Source organism: Haliaeetus leucocephalus, unplaced genomic scaffold (genome assembly GCF_000737465.1).
Source record: "Haliaeetus leucocephalus isolate CR32 unplaced genomic scaffold, Haliaeetus_leucocephalus-4.0 Scaffold678, whole genome shotgun sequence".
Lineage (NCBI taxonomy): Eukaryota > Metazoa > Chordata > Aves > Accipitriformes > Accipitridae > Haliaeetus > Haliaeetus leucocephalus.
Window position 1 is genome coordinate 3,245,503 of NW_010973114.1, and position 19,411 is coordinate 3,264,913.

General features: G+C 42.8%; 1 protein-coding gene across 1 annotated transcript; it reads right to left on the reverse strand.

The window, feature by feature from the left end:
- Nucleotides 1-2,779: 2,779 nt before the first annotated feature.
- On the reverse strand, nt 2,780-19,335 carry L2HGDH (L-2-hydroxyglutarate dehydrogenase). Its single transcript, XM_010579855.1, has 10 exons — nt 19,286-19,335; nt 19,111-19,226; nt 16,967-17,118; nt 14,284-14,415; nt 11,947-12,109; nt 11,394-11,428; nt 9,234-9,401; nt 6,090-6,247; nt 4,717-4,848; nt 2,780-3,757 (listed from the first exon to the last, which is right to left on the reverse strand). Exons 1-10 carry the CDS (start codon nt 19,333-19,335, stop codon nt 3,562-3,564), a joined length of 1,302 nt encoding a protein of 433 aa, XP_010578157.1. The 3' UTR covers nt 2,780-3,561.
- Between the last annotated feature and the right edge of the window lie 76 nt (nt 19,336-19,411).

The window sequence follows — 19,411 nt, forward strand, 5'->3', positions numbered from 1 at the left end:
GCCAGGCTGCGAAGGCTCACAGCAAGTCACCCTGTTCCTTCTCGCCCTCCGGCCCCCTCACTCCTCCCCTCTTCCCTCAGAGGAACAGAGGCAGAACCACCGTCCTGGGTGGGAGAAGGCACCGGCAGCAGCTGCGGTGCGGTTCAGTGGCCCGCCAACAGCAGACTCCCTACCTAGAGGCTGTTCGGGGTTTTTTTCTCCCTACCTCGAGGCAGTTTTCCTCCCTACCCCAGAGAACGCGGGCTGTCACTGTTCCCTCCACCCCCTGAACAACCGCTCCGGCCAAACTTTCCCTCATTTCCCTTCCGATGGCATTGCATTCAAATCACACGCCTTATATACCCCTTCAAGACTTGTCTACAAAGGGAGTGGATAAATTAAATCAGAAAAAAAAAGTGCCTTTCTGCCAGCAAGAGTGTGATCCTTTGTTGTGACAGATTTCCCGGAGGAGACGGGTGCTTGCAGAGGCAGTGACAGCTGCTTTTTGCTCTGTGGTCTTAACCTTCCTGCTGCATCAAAGCAGCCTGGGAGGTTTCCAACAAAATATTTACTTCTGTGGGAAGACACTTGTTCATCAAACCCAAACTGTGAGCAAAAAGGAGAAGGTAATCCCGAGTGCAACTTCGGGGTAACCGTGGTGAAATCCATGAACCTGCAGTTCGGACAGCCGGGATGCCCCGTGGAGAAGCAGACGTTCCAGGTTGGGTGAGACCCTCATCGAGCACTTTATCCCCACCTCCGCAGCCCCAAAACGCCCGTGTTCTTCAGGATGTGACAATCCTCTGTTCTCCAGGCAGCCTGACCTGCTCCAAGGTGACCAGACACAATGAAGTGCCCTAAAGGAGCTCGTTTGCCCAAGAGCAGCCATCCCATAAGCCATGATATGGGGCACTGTATCATTTCTTTGCAATGTTTTAAAAAAGATATAATATACCATACTCTTCCCAGAGTTTAGGACTGACCTTACGGGACACTTTTGGGGAATTAACTGTGTTTGTCCAAAGCTGTCCTAATGCATTTATTCAAAATTTGAAGAATTACTATTCCACATGCCGGTACAGGTCCAGATCAGGCTTAAGACTAGTTCTGTCCCCTGCATACATACGGGTGTGAAAAAAAGCTTGAAGTGTGATAAGCACAGATAAGATACAGTTTGGAAGACAAGTTTGGTCATGTGTGACCCCCCACCCCCAATAAAGTAATTCCTATTATATAGAGCTATATCCTGCCTAATTCAGATGAGAATTAGCAAATACCAGTGAAACTTTTCTGTAAGTCAGGAGAAATACACAAACCTCACAGCAATTAAAAAAAAACCACCACGCTATTTTAATCGTAACAGAGAAAGGCACAGTTATCAAGCAATCCAAGTGAATTAGACCCTTTGGAAAATATATTCACACATTTTCACACTTTGTGGGCAACAAGATTTATGTCTGAAACCCCCATTATCATAATTCTCTGAAGTTATTCCTATAAAAAATGTTTATAACTTTATCTCTAAAAATATAAATATTTCACAGATTCCTACATAAGGACTCATAATTTAAAATCTTCATTTAAACTCTACCCCAAAGTAATCATCTCCTGAGAGTAAAAAGCACAGCAGGCTGCACAGTTGAATGTGCTGACTTAAGATTCACCGTAGTATCTGACTGCTTTACATTTTAATGTTCTTTATTCTGTTAATACATGTCAGGGCCACACCTCATGTGGGAGGAAGTTGCTTTTGCAATCTTTTTGTAGTATTTACTGTTGATAGGCAACAGTTCTGGTGGGGAGTGAAGATACGATCGTTCCATTGCGAAGATACAACTTTTACAGAGCTGTATGGCATTTTAGCATTTGGAATATCTGAACATCTGTCTAGTGTTATTGTGGCTAAGAATAATGACAAAAGTTTGTCTTTGAAGGGCTTATTGTTTGAATTTCCAGGTTGTCCTTATACAGGAGTCACCTTTCTGGTAAAGTAGATGTCACCAGGAAAAACAAACAAACAAACAAACAAACAAGCAAAACCCCCAAGAGGTTAAGCCCTTTCTTTCTCAAAAGTGGCTCAGCTCTGTACAGTAAAAACATCAGCTAGCACACCTGACCTCCTATGTTAACACACTCCCTCATGCATGTCAGGGGAGTAAAGAAAGTAACCTTAAAAAAAAAAATCAGCATGGCAAATTGCCTGGTAGCAAACTACCCACAATTATCTGTATTACCCAACATCCTGTGAACATCTGCTTTAAAAGTATTCTCAAGTACTTTGTCCCTGGGGCCACATAATTCTTTTTTGTAGCAATTATGCAGAACACACCAAGAGACTCACTTAGCTTAGTACCAAACTTGTTTAACATCTCTCTCTAGTTTAAAGCACGTTCTCCACACAGACTCTCTTCCAGGTGCACCTCTGATAGAACTTCAAATATCAGTAAGAGTTCAGAAGAGTAACCAGCACTTTCCGAGCTCCCCTCTTGCCAGCCATGTGGGAAATGGGAAGCCTTCCTGACTCATTGGTGTTTGGGCTCCACGGGAAGCAGTATGCAACATGACTCAATTAAGACAGGTTTCTGTAGCTTCCCTCCCTTCACATTTGCTTTTACAAAGGCCATTTCCACTGGATTGCTCAACATGCTGTACAAAGATAAGCTCCATTTGCATTACCAATATTAAAAGGAAAAAAACACCAAAACCCAAAATCACTGGAGTAGTTTCTGATCAGCGCTGACTTCCCAGATTTAAGTTAAATGAAAAATGACTGTTTATGTATACATTTTTATTTCAGCTCTATAAAAAAATAGAGACAGCGATCAGATAGACAGCGTATCTGAATCGCATATCTAAATTGACTTGGATTTGGTAATCCCTTGTTAGCCTTAATTTTCTCTGAAATACTCTACATTCATGTAAAAGCCTCTGAATATTGTTTTCAGTCTCTGATAAAGCCCTTAATTCCATATCGGCAGAACCCTTAAGCAGGGCTTACCCTTCCATCTCCATTACTTCAATGTAAGCTAGGGGACTGTAGACTCTCATTTAAAGCGAGTCAGAGAGAAAGCACACAGAGAACCACCCCATGCTTGTGGTTTTTCAGAGGACCGACCACCTCTCCAGAGTGCAAGGAGGAGGCAACATTTAGACCAAAGGCATGGGAAGTCCGTGTGGGCAACCCCACCACAGAGGCTCTTCCTGCTCCACCTAAAGGCCCACGATGGTCCTGGGAGACCCTCACGTTGTGCCTGGCACCAGCCCTTCCACAGGCTGTTCCTGCTCAGGTGGACAAACCTTCACTGCAAACAAGGCTGTTTGCTTCTTTCTTGCAGATGGCTGTACTGCACCAGGTCTTACCAGGCACCTTAACTCCTTTATTCGTGAAGCTGAGAAGTTGTGGGCTGGCAAAGGCAAACATTTCAAATGCTGGTTTTGCACTGCACAGCTATACCAACGCTGGTCTTGCAAGCAACATGTTGCCTGTTTTATCTTTGTCATTAAAGGCTGCAGAGTTCACTCAACTCAGACAAGCTGCTACACGTACAAGAGGGGTAAAACCACACTATGCCTGTCAATCATTCACAATTCAAATCTTTGCTTCACTTCATCTGCAATCATTTTTGCGATGGCAAGGGAGGAGGTAGCAGCAGGAGAAGGGGCATTTCTGACGTGAAGAATTCTGCTTCCAATATCTCCACTGCCTCCATCAAATACAAAGTCATCTACCAAATTTCCATCACTGTCCAATGCTTGAGCTCTCACTCCAGATGGACCCCTGCAAAATAAAGGAGGAGCTCACCATTAGAAAGCAAACATTTTCTGAAGACAGAAAATCAGTTCTGTTCTGACCTTGTGAAGGTGCCCAGGGAAACAGTAAGGAAGGCAGACTGTGGAGTCAAAGCCCAGTCAGGCTTTTGGGGCAGCACAGGGAAGTTTAACACTTGTGAGTCAGTGGGAGATGTCTCACATCGTTACAGTAAAACAAGGGCAGGTAGCCAAGCAGAGGATCTTCTGTATCTTTCCTGGTTGTGAAGTTACTCTCCTCCCCACACACACAAACATGCCTCTCTTTTCAAAAAGGAAACCCTTTGTTCTGAAATAGCAAGCCTTGTCAAACATGAATTTCATGCCAATGGTCTACTGCCTGAGCTGGATAACTCCTTTTTACCATACTCAAGCTTTTCTTAGTCTGGATTTTCTCCCTGCAAATGTTTGGACAGTTAAACCCACCTCCACGTATCTAAATGCCTCACCTTTCCTCACAAGTCTCTTCAGTTCCTTAGCACTTCTGAACACCTTTGAATTAGTTTCTCTCTCTGCACAGTAAGAAGCTGGATACAATTTTATTGAGATGATTAAACTAAGTCAATATTCACTCAGTAGCAACTCGCAACCTGGCTTTCCCTCTGAATTTTGTTAGTGTTTTGCTTTCTTTGTGAACTCAGATTATGTTCAGGCTACTGATGTGTCACTAGGATAAAGGGACTTTTTCTTTTTTGTGAATATGTCGCAACTATAAATTTCAGCCTATGGGGAGTGTAGAAAGTCACACTTGCCTATACACAAGCAAACACAATATAAAAGACCTTCCTGTAGAAAGTACCTCAATGCTTCTATGCTTTGGTAGCATATTTTGGTGGAGGAAGGGAGTAAGCTAATGCTACATTTGCTGCTGTTAAAAATGAGAGATTTAACAAGCCACCGGGTGTTACTAACAAGAAAAGTTTGCTTTACCTCAGTACATCATTGATGGTGACCTCAGGGATGAACTTCTGAAGTTGCTTCACCTGTGCGCTAAGGAAACAGGCTCTGTATATTTCACTCAGCCCGTAAGACAAGTTTCTCAGCACAAGCTTCCATAACCCACTGTAGGAGACAAAATAACTGCAGTAGGAACAAATCTTGCATGATAAATGCAGCCATGTCAAACTAACACTAAGAAGGTAGCAAATGCAAGTGCATGGCAAAAGTTCCCATTCCCAACATCAGTAATACGATCAATGCCTTCTACTTGAGAAATATGTTTGTCCTTCCCTGCTTCAACACACCTTGTTTACAGAGCTGTAGCATTGCATTTACATTCTCTCTTTGAGAATTAACTCTGAACTCCAGTCCTTCCTATGTCCAGGATTTTTCTCTGGTCAAGTCAAATGGCAAGAGACTGAAAACCCACATGCATGAGGGAAGACAGACATGCCGCTTGAGACTTTTCCACAATCATTGTAAAAAGATTGTCACACTCCTAAACCCCTCAGCTTGCAGTCAATGAATCTTGCTATGTCTTCACAAATCTTGTTTGCTTGCTTTGCTTTCCCCAAGTCTTCCAGTATAAAAATCTACAGACAATGATCAAAATGCTTTCAACTCTTTACTTTAATAAACTGCATTAAGTTGAGCTGTTTGCCAGAAAGCTACTTTCCAGCTCCCTGACCTGTTTTTCAGCCTCTCCTGGGATCCTCCCCAATATTTTCACATCCTTTTTCAAGTCTAATTTCTAAAATTGAGCACTTGCTAATGGTCTGTCCAGCCCCTCATAGAGAAGCAAGATTTCCCTCAACTTCTACTTCTGTTCATTTATGTTTGCAATTTTAGCAATGACTCCTAATTCCTCTGACGTGCTTTCTAAGACAGCTTCCTGGCCTGCATTCGTGGCCCTTAACGTATTTCCTAGCACTTGGATATTTTTTAAATGTATATTGATGGTCTGACAGAGTTTAACATGGCAATTCAGACCACTCTCTGTTCTCTCTTGCAAGCATCCTCTACAGGTATTTTAATCACACTGTCTAGGCTGATTAAAATATCACACTGCATTGGACCAAAACCAATCCTGGAAGAGCTCCACTAGTAGCAACATGGCTCACAAGTACCTTCTGATGAGCAGCCGCATTCTCAGACCAGCTGAGACATGTCTTGGTAGTTTATGAAAATTCATATATTGGATCACATGAAGTCAAATGTCTTGGAGAAGTCCACCCTTATCAGCACAACTGTCTTTAAACAGACTAAAAACTTGGCAAAAGCAGGCTTTTTGACAAGAACTGGCTTCCATGGAGTCACAAGCTGACAAATAACTGCATTCAGCAGATAAAAAGACAAGATATTACCTGTACATTACAGCATCTAAAAAGTCTCCAGTGCTGAAGTCAAACAATTTGTAGCCCTCTCGCTTAAAGGCTAGTACTGCATTAGGACCAAGCCAAACACTGCCATCCATTCTTGGCGTGAAATGAAATCCCAGAAAAGGGAACCGAGGATTGGGAACCTAAAGCCGAATACAAGAGTTATTACAGCTGTTACAAACCAGGTCAGAGAAACAGCCATGCAGCCACTCAAGTCAACAAACTCATCTAGGAAAGATGGAAAACATTTGTGAGGAAGAAGGTACAGACATTTACAGCTTATTGTGTGAGAGAGCAAATAAACCAAACTGAAACACAATAAAGGAGTTGTCTTCCCAATAAATGGAAATAACTATTTTTAAATGAACAAGTGGAAAAGGAAGTAGATTTGCCATTTTATTTCCAATCACTACAAGATTTGAGTCATATAACCCTACACTTGGCTCCTGTACTGGTTTTTCTGCTTGTTAATTGTGCAGTTATAGCACATATGAATTTAAAACACTGAAGAACACAGCAGGGCCAAGTAAGACTGCATCTTAGGCAAAAGCAAAACAAACAACAGGGCAAAAAATACACGATTTCTCAGGATATAAATCAACCACAACAAAACCAATGACAAACTAATGCTATTCACCAGTAGTAATTATACCGCAATAAAATAGGTTATAAATATTAGGAAAACCTCACCATTCCTGTATTGCTCACAACAACATGCAGTTAGCAAGCCTGATTAATGCTAATAATAAGTATCTGCAGTTTCTTTTTTATTTGTGAATGGAATACAGTGTAATTGTGTGCAAAGGCTGAAACAGAAATAAGCTGTCTATATGCAGATACAAGTATTAAATAAGCACACCTCTTCATGAGCTGGCACGTCAAGATCTTCAGCTATTTAGAAAAGGTGACTACGGAGGTGACTGTGTTATAGTCTCAAAATAAGCAAGTGTTGGGTATTTCTCAAAAAACCAGTATTGTTCTAACTAAAAATTGCTTCAAGATATGTTCCTTTCCTGTATTCAGTGCACTGTTTTTCCTGTTAAAATTACGCTTTTAATACTTTCAAAGCTTAGTGCAACCACTCCATAAACTACATTACATTTCTGGTAACACAGAATCATAGAACCGTTTAGGTTAGAAAAGACCTTTAAGATCACTGAGTCCAAGCATTAACCTAACACTGCCAAGTCCACCACTAAACTGTGTTCCTAAGCGCCACGTCTACACGTCTTTTAAATACTTCCAGGGATGGTGACTCAACCGCTTCCCTGGGCAGCCTGTTCCAGTGCTTGACAACCCTTTCAGTGAAGAAATTTTTCCTAATATCCAATTTAAACCTCCCCTGACGTAACTTGAGGCTGTTTCCTCTTGTCCTATCACTAGTTACGTGGGAGAAGAGACGCGGACACCCACCTCACTACAACCTCCTTTCAGGTAGTTGTAGAGAGCGATAAGGTCTCCCCTCAGCCTCCTTTTCTCCAGGCTAAACAACCCCAGTTCCCTCAGCCGTTCCCCATAAGACTTGTGCTCTAGATCCTTCACCAGCTTTGTTGCTCTTCTTTGGACACACTCCAGCACCTCAATGTCTTTCTTGTCATGAGGGGCCCAAAACTGAACACAGTACTCGAGGTGCGGCCTCACCAGTGGCAAGTACAGGGGGACGATCACCTCCCTGCTCCTGCTGGCCACGCTATTTCTGATACAGGCCAGGATGCCGTTGGCCTTCTTGGCCACCTGGGCACACTGCTGGCTCATATTCAACTGGCTCTTGACCAGCACCCCCAGGTCCTTTTCTGCTGGGCAGCTTTCCAGCCACTCTTCCCCAAGCCCGTAGCGTTGCATGGGGTTGTTGTGACCCAAGTGCAGGACCCAGCACTGAGCCTTGTTGAACCCTGTACAATTGGCCTCAGCCCATCGATCCAGCCTGTCCAGATCCCTCTGTAGACCCTTCTTGACCTCGAGCAGATCAACACTCCCACCCAACTTGGTGTCATCTGCAAACTTACTGAGGGTGCACTCAATCCCCTTGTCCAGTTCACTGGTAAAGATATTAAACAGAACTGGCCCCAATACTGAGCCCTGGGGAACACCACTTGTGACCGGCTGCCAACTGGATTTAACTCCATTCACCACCACTCTTTGGGCCTGGCCACCCAGCCAGTTTTTCACCCAGCGAAGAGTACACCTGTCCAAGCCATATCACTAAGAGTTGTGCAATTTTCTAATCTTATTACCTTATCTGGCCATAACAAAAAATTTCAAAGGGTCCAAGCTATCCTCACACAGCCATGAAACAAGGCTGGAAGGTACCCTCACACCCCAGCCAGTTCCTCCCTCACATCCCAAGACAGGATCCTGAATCATTCTCAGGTGAGAAGAGGTCAGACAAACATCCAATGCCCAGGGTTCCACAATTTTCCTAAGGCAACCTGCTCCAGCGTTTAGCAGGCAAATCTAAGTTCATATTCAGAAAGGCAACATACTGCATGAATTAAAAAAATAAATGCTGCCCTAGGAATTCTCTCTTCTTGCTTGCTATCTTCACTTTCTGTCTGGGATTGATCCTCTTCATCGCACTGTTTGTCTATATTAGATGGTAGAAAGTTTGTCCTTTTCCTTCTGTGTCTATTTTTTGTCATAGAAAGTAAAGCTAATTCAAAGATGAGGTTGAGAGGCAAATATCTAAATCTGAGCTTTGGATAGTAGCACACAAGATTAAACCCTACATCTAAGTAATTAATTATTTACTGTTGTCCCCCATTGAATTCTGAATCCTGCCTACAGATTTATTTTATAACATAAAAAAAGAAGCCAGGCTTTTGTGGGCATGTGGCCATCATGCTAAATGTTTTGTTCTTTCCCTATTAAAAAAAACCAAAACCAAAACCAAAACAACAACAAAAACACAAACAAACAAGACTGGCAATAACTTCCCACATGGTACTTCTACCTGTTCCTCAAGAATTAACAAAAACAAGTTGTCCTGTCAGAAAGCAACTGAATCTACATCCACATGTTGTGCATCACTATCTGCAGCGTAACTGAAATAACCATGTAATATTGCCCTTATTTCTGTAGTTTCAGCTGTTCTTAGGGTGCACTGTGAAAGACAAACAAGAAAGTACATACCGGATAAATATTTCCTTTAACCATATAGCACTTTTCTGGTTTTAGCACCAAATAATCTCCACGGAAGGGTACAATGCGAGGTTCAGGGCTGCAGCCACTGATCTCAGACAGGCGGTCTGAGTAAAGTCCTGCACAGGTCACAATGTGCCGACAGTAGATTTCCTCACCCTGTGGAAAAAAAAACCAAACCAAACCAAAAAACACACAAAAATTCACCCTATCTACTAAAAAAACACCCATCACCTACAAGCCTTGGAAAAAAATTAGTTAAGACCAGAAAGAAAACCAACTATATTTTCAAAAGGAGGTAGAAACATTTAATTGTTTCATCTAATTCTTTATCTTCTTAATGGAAGATAAAAAAGCCCTAAACCTGAAAGTTGTCCATGCTTTGTTGGCAGGAGAATTTCTCCTGCAGGATGTGAGAAGTCGCTGAATAAGTTAGTGCATACCTGTAAGCAGGTAACCTTTCTGCTGTATGGTGGAGTGAAGAAATTAATGTGCACGCTTAGCTAGTGAAGAGAGAAGTTCAAGTAGTAGGATAATATGCTAGTTGTTGAACCGGAAGAGATGCTTCAGTTGTTAAAAAAAACCCAAACAAATCAAAACAAAACACCACCCACCAATGCGTTTTGCCTTTCAAGTATTCAGGGTGAATTCTGTTTCTTGTATCTTTTTTGTGTTTTCCTGGTCTAAAAAATAGGCATGAAGAATAAAACCCCTGTTTGTGCGTGACAGTTTGGAGGGAGTCACAGAGCTGAGAACAATCTGAGTTGTTGGCTGTTCTGAGGCTTTGAAATCTGGCTCCAATACCCATCCATTCCCTGGAGGAGAACCATCCTAAAACGGCAATTCATTGGGCAGGTAGGACTGGAAGAATCTTTATAGAAAAGAGGCAGGAAAGGGAATAAAAAAAAAGAATAAAAAAAAGAAACATGTCATTGATTCTCAGACTACTTTCAGGTTCCGTTCTCAGAACACAGAGCCTCGTGCATTACACACTCATGCTTATTGTACAGGGCAGAGGCCCAACACATCCGCGTCAAAGACTCTGCTCCTCCAGCAAACCAAATGTCTCCCTCTGGCCCTCCCTCATCTCTGCATCCTACGAAGCCCTGATGCCAGACTGGCGTGCAGGTCCCTGGCCAGGTCTGCATTGCCAGGGGGTACGTGACAGGTGGGGTAGCTAAGCAATCACAATACATTTGGGTAAATAAGGCTGTTAACAGATTTCTCCCCATGCACTAGGAGTGGTCATTCTACTGAAAAGTAGTTTATCCAGAAAGCTACGCAAGTTCATAGCGCACAGTTATAGATTGCTGTTAAATATCTAAACGCATTACTATCTACATAAATAAATAAAATTACAAACTATATCTATCTATCTATCTCACAGTATTTGTTTTTAAATACTGTGGGTATTTTCTTCAAATAAAAATGTTTCCATTAAAAAAATACTAGTATTTGGTGAAGGAATCTAACAGATTTTGGAAGCTACTTTTTAGTGAAAGAGCAGAAATACAAGAAAAAAAGCAGTAGCAGCAGTAACTTTAAAAACTATTGGAGGGGTTGTGAGGTTGTTTTTGTTTGTTTGTCTTCCCCCCTCCAAAGAAGAGTCCACATATTCTCTCCTGAAGGTGAAAAGGTTATAACTACATTTCCTGTGCAGCATTAACATGTAAGTGACACCCACAGATGCACCTGTTTTAATAAATTAGCTTGTGGCCTTCTGATGATAAAATGATTCTAAATGCCTCCTTATCGTTTTTATAGATGCCAAAGACCAAAAGCAAACATGAAAATAGGTGTTTCTCACCAAATGAATGTCATAAAACAAGTCCTTGCAAACAGTAAGCATAAGAATGTGCAAATAAAGAAGGTGACATATATAGTTAAACATAAGTTAGGCAGAAGAAAGAGAAAGTTAACTTTCATTACTATTCCCAGTACACAGTAAAATCTGAACATGTTCATTGTTAAGAATTGATTGCAGTTGTTTTATAAAAGCAGTCCTAGATTACAGCGATCATGTTACTGAACAGCAGCAGCTTTTTAACTTTTTTTAGAGAGCTGATTAATCCACCAGGACTCAACAAAAATTCTTAAGAAAAGGAGAAACAGCTTCCTATTAAGCAATTAAATCTTCAGTTTAGTTCTTACCTTTGAGTTCCTAACAATGACTGGGTATTTTAGTCCTGTAATAGAATTAGACAAGAGAAGGAATTACTAGAATGCATAACAGAACAAGCAGCTTTTCACGATGAAGGATTCTTCCACTGGAGTATCTTCAAGCTCTGGAGCAACTGATGTTGGTGGACATAACTGTATTTATGAATTAATAGGGTTTTTTTATTCTTCCATATGTGTACCAGCACAGATCCAACCTGCCTTCCAGGATAAAGAAAAAGCACTATCACGAGAATACACATGCAATATTCAGCTAAATCTGATTTTATAGGAGAGAACAACCTTCTTCCTCAATTTTACTATCATTTTTGTCCACCAGCTTTAAATGTTTCAGCTGAAGGGTGACCTGCCTGCAAAAAAAAAAAAAAAGTGAGCTTGGTCAATACTCTCACTAACATAATTTTGCCCTGTGTCTCATCCCTATGAGACAGAAAGGTTCAGAAATGTCATTTCAGTTAAAGCAAATGTGTTTTGAACAAAATCTTTGGCAAGACTGTAGTAAATGCAGGTTAAAAAACTGCCTTACCATCTTCACTTTCTGAAGAACTTTCTTTAGCCATCTCCATGTTTGTAACTTCAAAATCAGTCAAGATCGTCCCACCTGCTTCCTGGAAGTCTTCAGCATAGGACTGGGCCACTTGTTTATAATTCACAATGCCAGTATATGGAGAATCGAGGGCCATCAGACCCTGAAATGGTATTAAGATACAGAAGAATAGTGAAGGCTGTATGGGGACTTTGGTCTTCAATACAGAGAATATTTCATCTGGAATACTGTGCATTGCCATTGAGAAGGGAGTACCGCTGCCTCCCCATCCCTGGCTGCTTGTTCCTAGTCTCTGCATGTGCCAGCTCCAGCGTTCATGTTTGCTGACAACTAATACGGTGAAAACTACTTAGGGTGGATTGAGTGATCGTGTAACTACAGCATAAACAAGTCTTCTCAACAGAGCACTTAATGATAAAGCAGGTTACCTAACCTCAGGTTCAGCTAATATGTACTTATTTTTCACCGTGCACTACGCAGTTCCGCCTTCAAATGGTCACTTGGGAGTTCTACCTGATGCATGGCTGTTGCCAATGCCTCCTGCGAGGCTAAAAGGTATCATCTCAACACTTACTGCATGCACATCAGAGAGAAAAGCCTCTTCTGAGTTAGACAAGAGCCTATACTTGTCCTAGTAGAAAGCAAGGTTCAAGTCCAGTGTGTAGCTAGAATTTCTAATGTTGCTCAGAGACGTTTTACTATCTTTATACCAAAAAGGCTCAGTTTCTCACATAATACTTATGCTAGATGGCATCACAATATTTTCCTAGTTCCGGATATAAAATAAGGATAGTAGGACTACTTTATCTCAGAGAGATGTTGCAAGTGTAACTACACTAAAAGACTGTCAGCTACTCAGATACTACAATAGCAGGGGCCATTTACATGCCCAGGACAACCAGAATGGTTGGTAAAACTGTATCTAACACAAAACCTTCCTCTCCACTTGATATACAGTGCAATGTTTTAAAAGACCATTCAAGTTCCCTTTGCTTACTAGGAAAGGACTCAGCTCAGGAAACAAAAGCAAATTAAGTAAGACCCATCTGAATCTACTCATTTGCAGAAGTAAACACTCAGCTGGATCTTGAATATGTGAAGAATGTTTTAAGGAGTGGATACAAAATGTTTAAGAGAAAAAAAGATTTAAAAAGATTCCTCTCCAGAAAATTTTTGTCTGTACCTACAACCACTCATAAGCAATGAGTCATGCAGCTACACCAATAGCAAGCTGCCAGATGAAACAGTATGGGGAATTTATATCCAGATTTTAATTTCAGAGACACACTAAACAACAAATCTGTATTCCATAAACTACTCACATTTCTCCTGCTTTGAAAATAAACAAGCTGAGAAGTGCTACATAACAATCACATGTATAGGAAGCAACTGGATTGAAATTGGCTTGATCCAAATCCACACTTACAGATGGGAAGGAATTTTCATTGCTGCACTATCAAGCCTTACTGTAAGTTAAATAATTCTAGTGGGAAGGAGCAGAATCATCTCAGCATAAACTCAGATACAGCAGCTCTAACGTGGGCAAAGGAAAATCTGCCTATCAACCACAAAAACATAAAAGCAAGCACCTGCAAGGAGAAGGGAAAAAAAAAAAAAGATTAGAAAAAGTAAAAATAAAAATCACTTGTTATTGGTGAGAGAACTGGGGTTTTTTTGTTTGTTTCTGAGCATATACATCAGGGAGGACATGTCTGTGTAAAGCTGGGAAAAGGATGAAGTCTGAACAACTTGTAGGCTCTGTCCATTTGCCTGTAAATTCAGGCCTGCATGGGGACTAAGGGACTATAAAGTCTCCTACTTTGACTCAAATAATTCTGATTCCTTTTGCAGGCTGCAAGTGAAATGGATTACCTGCTCTCTAATTTGTGAATGCTGGCCCTTATGAAACAGCCAGTACATCATTTGCAGCAGCAGTTCTTTATGACTTCAACACACGGAGAACTGATCAACTACGAACTAACAAGCAAGAGAATGAGAACAGGTGAGTGGGAGAAACCTGAAGTGAAAGTAAGCGTCACCAAGAAAGATTCTGCAGAATTCACCTTATGTTATGTTAGATCTGGTTTCATGTGTATGTAATGACAAATGCATATGAAGGATTGCGCTGAGCTAAAAAGTTCCAGAAATAAATGGATACATTTATTTTTGTTGACTTCTGAGTTTTCAGGCTCTTTTGAACTTGTCACCCATGCAAATTACCTCAAGGCCAGAAACATATTTATGTTAAATTAAAAAATAATGTCACCTGAGAAACAGAGGTCTTACATGCCAAATAAAAATAAGGAAATCCCTTACCCTGCAGAAGGGTTCTTTTGCTTGAATTTCTTTTGCTCCAATCAGTTTCAGACCTCGGACGTTGTTCTGCAGCCCTCTTTCATACAGAGCTTTGAGTCTTGGAATTTCATCTTGTTCAACGGCTACAATTAGCTTCAGAAAAAGATAACAAGGCATACCAGTGACCAAAATATACAAAGCCAGTTCAGGTTTGGCATCAAGCCCAAGCTAACAAGCAAGCACTAGTGAATGAGTGAACAGTGAATTATATTTCAAGGGGGGGGAAAATGTGGTTTGTGCCATTAGTTGCACAAGATTCTATAAATACCTATTACTACTGAGGAAACACTAATATATTAAGGAGAGTGAAAAACAAATGTTAAACTGTAGTTCAAGTTACTATCAATAGATAATATTTGCTAAAAGTACCACGAGACTACAAATCTGAATGTGAAAGAAGAGAATATGATTTTAAAGAGCCACTGGGATGCTTCCAAAAATAAAACTGAACTTAACCCAAGATGTACAAATCTCAAACAGTCTCGCTACGAGAGGAAGTACATGTTCTGACATGGTGTCTAAACTGAATTTACAAGCTTCACTTCATTTAGCCATGTAGTTAGCTCAGAACTATCACAAGAGATTTATCCAGACTATGCATTACCTGTGCCAAGTCTGCCCAGACCACACTACTTGCAGGTCCAGCTCAGGTCTAGCAACACGGGCATCTTTGCCTCGAGAAGGCACTAAGTTCTCCAGGCCGGGGGCTGCTTTATGTAAAACCAGCTGTAAAGCCTCACCATCATCTTCCCTGGAATAAACACTGCTGGGGAAGGTGATGTGGAAGTACACAAATTCAGTGTCAGCAAAGGACCAATAATGCTGCTGGGTCAGTGCTAGCCCTGCCCAAGCTCACACCGGCTCCTACAGAACCATTCTGTTGTCTTGGTGCTTTGAGTCGACAGCAGGCGTGTAACTTCAGGCAAATCCACAGTGCCATCTTGTGACCAGCGCTGCAGCGGAAGGAGCACAGCATGAACACAGCACGGAACACAACCAGGCCAGGACAACCACCACCTGCACTGGTGCAGGACTCATCAACACTGCCACATCCAGGGATCTCAGCTCTGCTCCCCAGAGCTGGGAGAGATCTGCACCCAGCTCCCAGCGGGTGCTGAGCAAGGGAGCCTTGAAGTGGCGCTTGTCACATCAGACGGGGTCTGCGTTGCACTTTTAAGAGAAAGGCTCATGCTGTCCAAGATGTTTATGAGCAAGCTGGAAAGGGGCAACCAGGGTGGTGAGAAAGTCGGGTGATGGTTTAAAGTGACTCAAGGTGGTTTAGACAAGAGCTGACTGTAAGGAACTGCAGAGAGACCTTCCGAGTTGAACGAGCTACTAACAAAATGGCAGACGAAATTCAACACAGATGAATGTGAAATGATGATCACAGAAAAAGCAGTCTTAGCCTCATGTATAAAATAACGGAATCCAAATTCAAAGTTATCACTCGGGACCAAGATCTTGGGGTTAGGATAGACAATCCTATGGAAACATCAGCTCAGTGCCTAGTGACAGCTGAAGAGCTCTAAATTGAATGTTAGGAACAACTAGGAAAAGGATACAGGATAATACAGAGAACTCTACTATTTCACTGCAAAAATCCAGAGCCTCACCACACCTTGAATGCTGTCCGCAGTTGTGGTCCTCATCTTGTATCAAAGGTGTATTAAACTAGAAATGGTTCAGAGAATGAAGGCAGGGTGGAGAGAGTCATGAAAAAGCTTCCCTAAGAGGAATGACTGAGCAGACTAAGAACCACCAGCTGGAAGGGACGACTTTGGGGGAGGAGGGGATATAAAATTATGTGCAACTTGGAGAGTGTGAGCACAGATCAACTGTTCACCACCTCTTCCAACACAAGGGTTAGGGGCCATCAGATGAAGCTTGTAGAAGCCAGTTTCAAAATGATGTAACTCTTCATGTAGCGGATTGTTGATCTCTGGAACTGCTCACCAAAGTATGCTGTGATGCAAGTGCTTTTAATTGAAAAACACTTGGAAGAGAAATCCATTGAGAGTCACCACAGACAAAACAGAGCAGGCTCAGAAAATTACCTGAGCTGAAAATAGTTGGAAGCTGGGGGAGTTAATAATTTGCTTGTCCTGTTCTCATTCCTGCCCGGGTCTCTGTTTCCAGACATTTGCAGAAACAGGATATAGGGTTGGGTAGACCCCAAGCTGAATCAGTACAGCCACTCTTCTGTCCCCAGCATTTCAGGTTGTGTTAGGTGGATGTAAAATGGCATAAATACATGTAGCTGTGTCACATATGGAGCTGTTTTCAAGTCACCATGTCTTTTCAGAGCCTGACATGCCAAGAAGTATGGCCTGCACATACTGAGTCTTTTGTGTTCCCTGGAGCTACAGAGGTGTCCCTCCATGGGGCTTGGCTTCCACCATTACCTGGGATATTTCAGCTCAGTCCACAGAGAAGGAGAATTACTATTTAGGCCCAGAAAAGAAATTGATTTGAGTTGCTGGAAAGAAGAAAACAAAAAGGCACATTCATCCTGAAGCTAGTAAGTGTTGCAGAAACTCATCTCTTGGGAGAAAGTCTACAACCAGGCCTATGCGATACATTGTAACATACATTATACAGTCTCAGTTTCCAAAGGTAAAGTAAGAACACACAGCGGTTCCTATACCTTCCCACACTGTTTATATGGTATTCCCTTCTGGTCACAGTACTCGTAGCAGAGGGCTGCACCCTGCACACACAGCTTAGCTTTCAGAGATCCAGGTGTGTAGTAAATTCCGCTGTGAATCACACCACTGTTATGTCCACTCTGGTGATGAGCTAAATAGAAAGCAAAATACATTATTAAAAGACATGTTTCCATGATTGGTTCATACCTTAATTACTTCAGCTGTCAGAAGAGCGAGCAATTTGAGGTCATGCCCTAAATCAGTGTTACAACAAGAGATGCTCAAATAAGGTAACTGCACAGCAAACACAATTCCTCCCTTGGTCTCAAAAGGCTAGAAAAATACTGACACAGCAAGACCTAGTTAATAATAAACCATCACAGCTTGCAATGTGTTGAATCAACGGCTGGCGGGGGGGGGATCACGAGTTTTTCCTCCAAGAGCTACAACTGCAGGCCAATCAATTCAAATTTTCTACATGTTAAAATTAATTTTAAGAAATCTGTTTTTTAAAATGAAAGGCATCCTTAAAGGCCTCATCTAACAGAATGTCTGTGCAATCCTCCATTTCTTTGGAGGCCCTGGCAGGCCTGGTAGGCTTTTCAAGTATTTGTGAACTAGATTAGGTTGCTATTTCCTCTTTGTAACTAAGTAAAACAGAGGTGAAAAATATCACAAACATTTTTATTGACGTAATTTGGGCAGGTTCTGCCTCAAAATATTGACTCCCAAAGGTCATTCCTGCTTTGTACTCACACAACTGTTAAGGACTTCATGCATGTCTTGCCTTGGGGATAAAAAGCCACTTTGTATCATACATGTAACATCTCAAAAGCAATGTATAGCCTGGCTGACGGAGCTATTTAAAGCGAGAGCTTGGGCTCATACGTCTTATTTTGAGTTAGGCATTGACATGATCGCTTGGGGTTGCTCCTACCTACCCTGAGTGACTGTGTATCTGCATAAGCACTTGCCGTGAAAAGACTACTTATGATGAACCTGTGCTTGTACTTGAGCGAGCCAGAAAAGCTTTCAAACAATGAAGCCACAGGGCTCATACTTTCTTATTTCAAAGCCAGGACAGATGCCCAGGTGCAGACTGCCTCAAGATTTCGTGTGTAAGCAGGCAACACTGGGAGCTGTGTCATTTTACTCTGGCTAACGCTGGGTCTGTAACTAGCGATACCCTTCCAGTTATCCGTGTTAGTTCTTTACCTTTGACCCTCCATGCAAAGGACAGAACCTTGCACAGCATATATGGAGATATCACAGAATGAATCACACAACAGTTTGGGTTGGAAGGGACCTTAAAGATCATGTAGTTCCAACCCCCTTGCCATGGGCAGGGACACCTTCCACTGGAGCAGGTTGCTCAGAGCCCCATCCAACCTGGCCTATATCCAGAAAGACAAGGCAAATGACAGTGGTTTACAGTTCTGGCAATTAATAGACAGGTGTTGACTTTGCCCAAATCAGCAGCTCCCAGCCATTTTTAAGCAGCAATACTTCCCAACCCTCCCTCTCTACCCACCAACCATCACTGTTTGCTGTTCACTCTTCTCGTGCCCCACCAAAAAGCCGTCCTGGCAGCATTCCTCAGTTCATCCTCTCTGCCTCCCGCTCTGTGCGGCACTAAACCAGACCTGCCCTTGTCCCTCTGCAACCTGCACTGCTCCATACTTGAGTCGTCCATCCTCCTCGCCCTTTTCCCCCAAATCCCTGCTGCTGGAGCCCCAGGCCAGTAAGACCTGCCACTTTCAAACCATGAAGTGGCAACGTTCGCTCTTTCTAAGCTTAAAAGTCCTAACTTGAAGTCCCAGCAGCACAGCACAGACTGATGACAACTCTGCTTCTCCACTGAAGGACAGATGCAACCTCGGGCGAAGGGAGGAAGAAACCCCCCGTCAGGGCAAAGCCAGCGGCACCTGGGAACGAAGATGCTCTTCCCGGGGTGGAATCCATCAGCAACAAGGGCAGATGCTCTTCCACTGCTGCTCGCCCACCCAAAAGCAGAGCTGCCCTTTAGACGTACGTTCACGAAATACTGAGGTTTTGGCCAGCGTGTGCTTCAGTGATGATTTCTGACAGACTGACACCAGGGAACCCCAGACACAGGGGTGAGGAAGGCACACCGGCACCATACCTAGCTCCTTCTCCTTCTCCAGCACGGCGAAGGTGAGCGAGGGGTGCCGCCGGACGAGCTCCCGGGCAGAGGCCAGCCCCACGATTCCCGCTCCCACCACCGCCACGTCGAAAGTGCTGCACGGAGACAGAGACGGGGCCGTAAGCTCACCCCGACAGCGCTCCCCGCCTCCCGCCCAACGACCCTCAGGGGAAGGCGACGGCCCGGCCCGGCCCGGCCCCTCATGGCCGCCTTCCCGCCGTGAGGGAAGCGCTGAGGGAGCGCAGGCAGGGACACGCCGAGGAGGAGGAGGAGGCGGCAG